This window comes from Manacus candei, unplaced genomic scaffold, assembly GCF_025592945.1.
Source record: "Manacus candei isolate 608988 ecotype Guabito, Panama unplaced genomic scaffold, ASM2559294v1 h1tg000310l, whole genome shotgun sequence".
NCBI classification, from domain to species: domain Eukaryota; kingdom Metazoa; phylum Chordata; class Aves; order Passeriformes; family Pipridae; genus Manacus; species Manacus candei.
The window spans coordinates 87,501-92,500 of NW_026138358.1; the positions used below are offsets into that span (position 1 = coordinate 87,501).

A 5,000-nucleotide genomic window follows, 5' to 3' on the forward strand; every position below is an offset into this window, starting at 1 on the left:
TGTTCCCGTCGGCGAGCGGACTTTAAGCCGGGGCGCCGCCGCCCGGCTCGGCCCGGTGGCGGGTAGACCTGTTCCCGCCGGCGAGCGGACTTGGAGCCGGAGCGCCGCCACCCGGCCCGGTGGTGGGTAGACCTGTTCCCGTCGGCGAGCGCACTTGGAGCCGGAGCGCCGCCGCCCGGCTCGGCCCGGAAGCGGGTAGACCTGTTCGCGTCGGCGAGCGGACTTGGAGCCGGGGCGCCGCCGCCCGGCTCGGCCCGGAAGCGGGTAGACCTGTTCCCGTCGGCGAGCGGACTTGGAGCCGGAGCGCCGCCGCCCGGCTCGGCCCGGAAGCGGGTAGACCTGTTCGCGTCGGCGAGCGGACTTGGAGCCGCGGCGCCGCCGCCCGGCCCGGCCCGGTGGCGGGTAGACCTGTTCCCGCCGACGAGCGGACTTGGAGCCGGAGCGCCGCCGCCCGGCTCGGCCCGGTGGCGGGTAGACCTGTTCCCGCCGGCGAGCGGACTTGGAGCCGGGGCGCCGCCGTCCGGCCCGGTGGTGGGTAGACCTGTTCCCGTCGGCGAGCGGACTTGGAACCGGGGCGCCGCCGCCCGGCTCGGCCCGGTGGCGGGTAGACCTGTTCCCGCCGGCGAGCGGACTTGGAGCCGGAGCGCCGCCGCCCGGCCCGGCCCGGCGGCGGGTAGACCTGTTTGCGGCCGGTGCTCGGAGCGTGGCACCGAATTCGCGGATCGAGCGGACGGCGTGCAGCCGCTAAATCCGTCGATTGGCGCGCCGGCGTGCCCTTCCGACCCCGCCCTGACCTCCCGGATTTCCCACAGTTCTTTGCGAGTCCTTCCAGCGGGCATGCTCCGTCGAGTACTCTCTCGGGGGTCTTGTTGCGGAGACTTCATCTCCCGTGGCCCTTTGCGGCAGACTTGCTCTCCGGCGTAAAGGCTTTCCCCTGCCCCGAGGGTGAAAGAAGAGACGTTCTCTGCGGGGCGGGGAAGCGGGGGGAGTAACTGGGACTCTCTTTAGGCGGCGCGGCTGCGGCCGACCGGGCTCGGCCGCCTCGGCGCCGCCGGGAAGAGCCGGTGTCCGAGCCTAGCGGCTAGAGCCGGTCTCGGGGCTTAGCGCTGCGGTTTCTGGCCGGCGCTCCGAGCGTAGCAGCCTTTCCCCTGCCCCGAGGGTGAAAGAAGAGACGCTCTCTGCGGGGCGGGGAAGCGGGGGGAGTAACTGGGATTCTCTTTAGGCGGCGCGGCTGCGGCCGACCGGGCTCGGCCGCCTCGGCGCCGCCGGGAAGAGCCGGTGTCCGAGCCTAGCGGCTAGAGCCGGTCTCGGGGCTTAGCGCTGCGGTTTCTGCCCGGCGCTCCGAGCGTAGCAGCCTTTCCCCTGCCCCGAGGGTGAAAGAAGAGACGTTCTCTGCGGGGCGGGGAAACGGGGGGAGTAACTGGGCCTCTGCCTGGGTGGCAGGGCTGCCGCCGCCTCGGCTCGGCCGCAGAGGTGCGCAGCGGGTAGAGTCGCCGTCCGTGCCCAGCGGGTAGAGCCCTCGTCCGAAGCCGGCGGGTAGAGCCGGTGTCCCGGGGCAGCGGGTAGACCTGTTTTCCGGGCTCGTCGGCTCGACGCGCTCTCCGAGTCGGGCGGCTCGAGCGGGTTCCAAGCGCTTAGCCGAGGCCCTCGGCGGACGCCGAGGCGCCACCGTTTCTGCCCGGGGCTCCGAGTGGGAAAGAAAGGGCGTTGTCTGCGGCGTGGGTAAAAAGGGGGAGTAGCTGGGACTCTCTTAAGGTGGCAGGGCGGCGGCCGACTGGGCTCGGCGGCGGGGGTGCCGGCGGGTAGAGTTGCGTTCCGAGCCCGACGGGTAGACGTGGTGTCCGACTCCGGCGGGTAGACCTTTTGTCCGAGCCCGGCGGGTAGACCTGTTGTCCGTGCCCGGCGGGTAGACCTGGTGTCCGAGTCGGGCTGGTAGACCTGGTGTCCGAGCTGGGCGGGTAGACCTTTTGTCCGAGCCCGGCGGGTAGACCTGGTGTCCGAGCCCGGCGGGTAGACCTGGTGTCCGAGCCCGGCGGGTAGACCTTTTGTCCGAGCCCGGCGGGTAGACCTGTTGTCCGAGCTGGGCGGGTAGACCTTTTGTCCGAGCTCGGCGGGTAGACCTGTTGTCCGAGCCGGGCGGGTAGACCTGGTGTCCGAGTCGGGCGGGTAGACCTTTTGTCCGAGCCCGGCGGGTAGACCTGTTGTCCGTGCCCGGCGGGTAGAGCTGGTGTCCGAGTCGGGCGGGTAGACCTGGTGTCCGAGCCCGGCGGGTAGACCTGGTGTCCATGCTGGGCGGGTAGACCTGGTGTCCGAGCCCGGCGGGTAGACCTGGTGTCCGAACCGGGCGGGTAGACCTTTTGTCCGAGCCCGGCGGGTAGACCTGGTGTCCGAACCGGGCGGGTAGACCTTTTGTCCGAGCCCGGCGGGTAGACCTGGTGTCCGAGCCCGGCGGGAAGACCTGTTGTCCGAGCTCGGCGGGTAGACCTGGTGTCCGAGCCGGGCGGGTAGACCTGGTGTCCGAGCCCGGCGGGTAGACCTTTTGTCCGAGCCCGGCGGGTAGACCTGTTGTCCGAGCTGGGCGGGTAGACCTTTTGTCCGAGCTCGGCGGGTAGACCTGTTGTCCGAGCCGGGCGGGTAGACCTGGTGTCCGAGCCCGGCGGGTAGACCTGTTGTCCATGCTGGGCGGGTAGACCTGGTGTCCGAGTCGGGCGGGTAGACCTTTTGTCCGAGCCCGGCGGGTAGACCTTTTGTCCGAGCCCGGCGGGTAGACCTGTTGTCCGTGCCCGGCGGGTAGAGCTGGTGTCCGAGTCGGGCGGGTAGACCTGGTGTCCGAGCCCGGCGGGTAGACCTGGTGTCCATGCTGGGCGGGTAGACCTGGTGTCCGAGCCCGGCGGGTAGACCTGGTGTCCGAACCGGGCGGGTAGACCTTTTGTCCGAGCCCGGCGGGTAGACCTGGTGTCCGAACCGGGCGGGTAGACCTTTTGTCCGAGCCCGGCGGGTAGACCTGGTGTCCGAGCCCGGTGGGAAGACCTGTTGTCCGAGCTCGGCGGGTAGACCTGGTGTCCGAGCCGGGCGGGTAGACCTGGTGCCCGAGCCCGGCGGGTAGACCTGTTGTCCATGCTGGGCGGGTAGACCTGGTGTCCGAGTCGGGCGGGTAGACCCTGTGCGCGAGCCGGGTGGGTAGACCTGTTGCCTAAACCCGGCGGGTAGACGTGTTGTCCGTGCCGTGCGGGTAGACCTGGTGTCCGACTCGGGCGGGTAGGCCTGGTGTCCGAACCCGGCGGGTAGACCGGTGTTCCGTGCCGTGCGGGTAGACCTGTTGTCCGAACCCGGTGGGTAGACCTGCTGTCCGAGCCCGGCGGGTAGACCGGTGTTCCGTGCCGTGCGGGTAGACCTGGTGTCCGAGTCGGGCGGGTAGACCTGGTGTCCGAGCCCGGCGGGTAGACCTTTTGTCGGGACCCGGCGGGTAGACCTTTTGTCCGAGCCCGGCGGGTAGACCTGGTGTCCGAGCCCGGCGGGTAGACCTGTTGTCCGTGCTCGGCGGGTAGACCTGTTGTCCCGGTTTTTGGGGTCGACCCGTTTCCCCACTCGAGCGGGGCCGAGCGGCCTCGTGCCCCGCCGGATGCTGGCGAGCATCAGGTCTACCCGGTTCCGGGGCTGGCGAGCATCAGGTCTACCCGGTTCCGGGACCGGCCGATCCGGCCGCCGCGGCCGCAGACGCCGGCCTGCGCCCCGCCGGCGTCCCGGCTCCGGGCCACCAGGTCTACCCGGCTCCGGCGGGACTTAGGCGCCTGGCGGCATTTTCGGGGTAGACGTGTTGTCGCGGCCGGCCCCGGAAGTCGGCCAAGGGGTCGCTGTCGGGCGCCGCCTCCAGTTAGGTCGAGGTGAGAGGCGGCCTGCTCTCGCGCGCCTCCCCGCTGAGGAGCCTCGAGCCGCTTTGGCGACCCGGCCGGGCCAGGACGCGTCTGTCCGTACTATGGGCAGGGGTTGTCTAGCAGCGCGGGTTCCGAGGGCCCCTTTTCTTCCGCGTCTGCTGCCGAGCGCGGCCTTCGGCGCGTGCCACGGGCCGGCCAACCCCACGAGCGGCAGGAAGGCCGGCGAGAAAGCCGCGGGGCACTCGGCCGGCTTCCTGGGGCGGGTCCGATGACGGGAAAGGAAGACGAGAGCCGAGCGCGAAAGCGCAGCCAAGGGAGTTGCGGGACTGGGACGGCCGAGGGGGGCCCGCGGGGGCCCAGCAGCGTCCAGCCCGAGCCGGTGGCGGCTGCCGGCTCCCCGAGGGCCCCGGGCGAAGGCGGTGGTGTGCGAGGGCGGCGAGGCGGCGTCGTCTCGTCCTTCCCATGCGCCGGCCCTAAGCCGGCGCCCGTCGTGCGGTGGCGGCGGGCATTGTTGCGGGCAGTTGGCGGCCGGGGCTGGAAGGGTGGAGCCCGCGTGGGCTTCTTTTGCCCGGCCGCCTCCCGAGAGCCCCGAAGATGGTCCGGGCCTGGGTGGCGGCGCCCTGTCCTCGGCTGACGGCGGCAGCGGTGCCGGCGGCGTGCCGGGGACTGGCGGTGGGCGTGCGGCCTTGCCTGGGCCCGGTCGGTTGCCGGAGGGGCTCGGTGACGGGACTGCCCGTTGTCGGGCGAGGCGGCGCTTCCCTGGGCGCGCCTCGCCTCTTTTGTTCGTCCCCCCTTCCTCGGCCCTAAGCCGGGGACCCGCCCAGCGGGCCGAAGGCGGCGGCGCCAGCCGGCCAGGGTGTGGCCGGCGGCCGCGCCGGCAGAGCGAGAACCCGACAGAGTTGCCCGGAGCCCCGGAGAGAGACGCACGATGGCCGTTGGCGGGCGAGGCGGCGGCGCCTCGCCCCTTCCTCCTCTCCGGCCGGCACCAGAGCCACGGCGGCCGGGCGGCCCGTGCGGTCGGGCCTGCCCCGCCGACCTGGCTGCCGGAGGGCTGGGTTCCGCGGAGGTCTGCCGCCCGGGGGCCGGGTTGCGGGCGAAGTGGGGGCGCCCTCCCGGCCCTTTATT

General features: G+C 72.2%; 1 protein-coding gene across 1 annotated transcript in view; it reads right to left on the reverse strand.

Moving 5' to 3' along the window:
- LOC127465047 (collagen alpha-1(I) chain-like) overlaps nt 1-5,000 on the reverse strand; it is a 12,522-nt gene that overhangs the window by 2,956 nt on the left and 4,566 nt on the right. The window contains exons 5-6 of the mRNA XM_051775544.1: nt 3,976-5,000; nt 3,678-3,771 (exon numbers count right to left, since the gene is read on the reverse strand). The exon at nt 3,976-5,000 is cut by the window's right edge and continues 741 nt beyond it. Of these exons, the coding sequence (XP_051631504.1) occupies nt 3,678-3,771; nt 3,976-5,000 (1,119 nt within the window). The remainder of the gene's footprint in view (nt 1-3,677; nt 3,772-3,975) is intronic.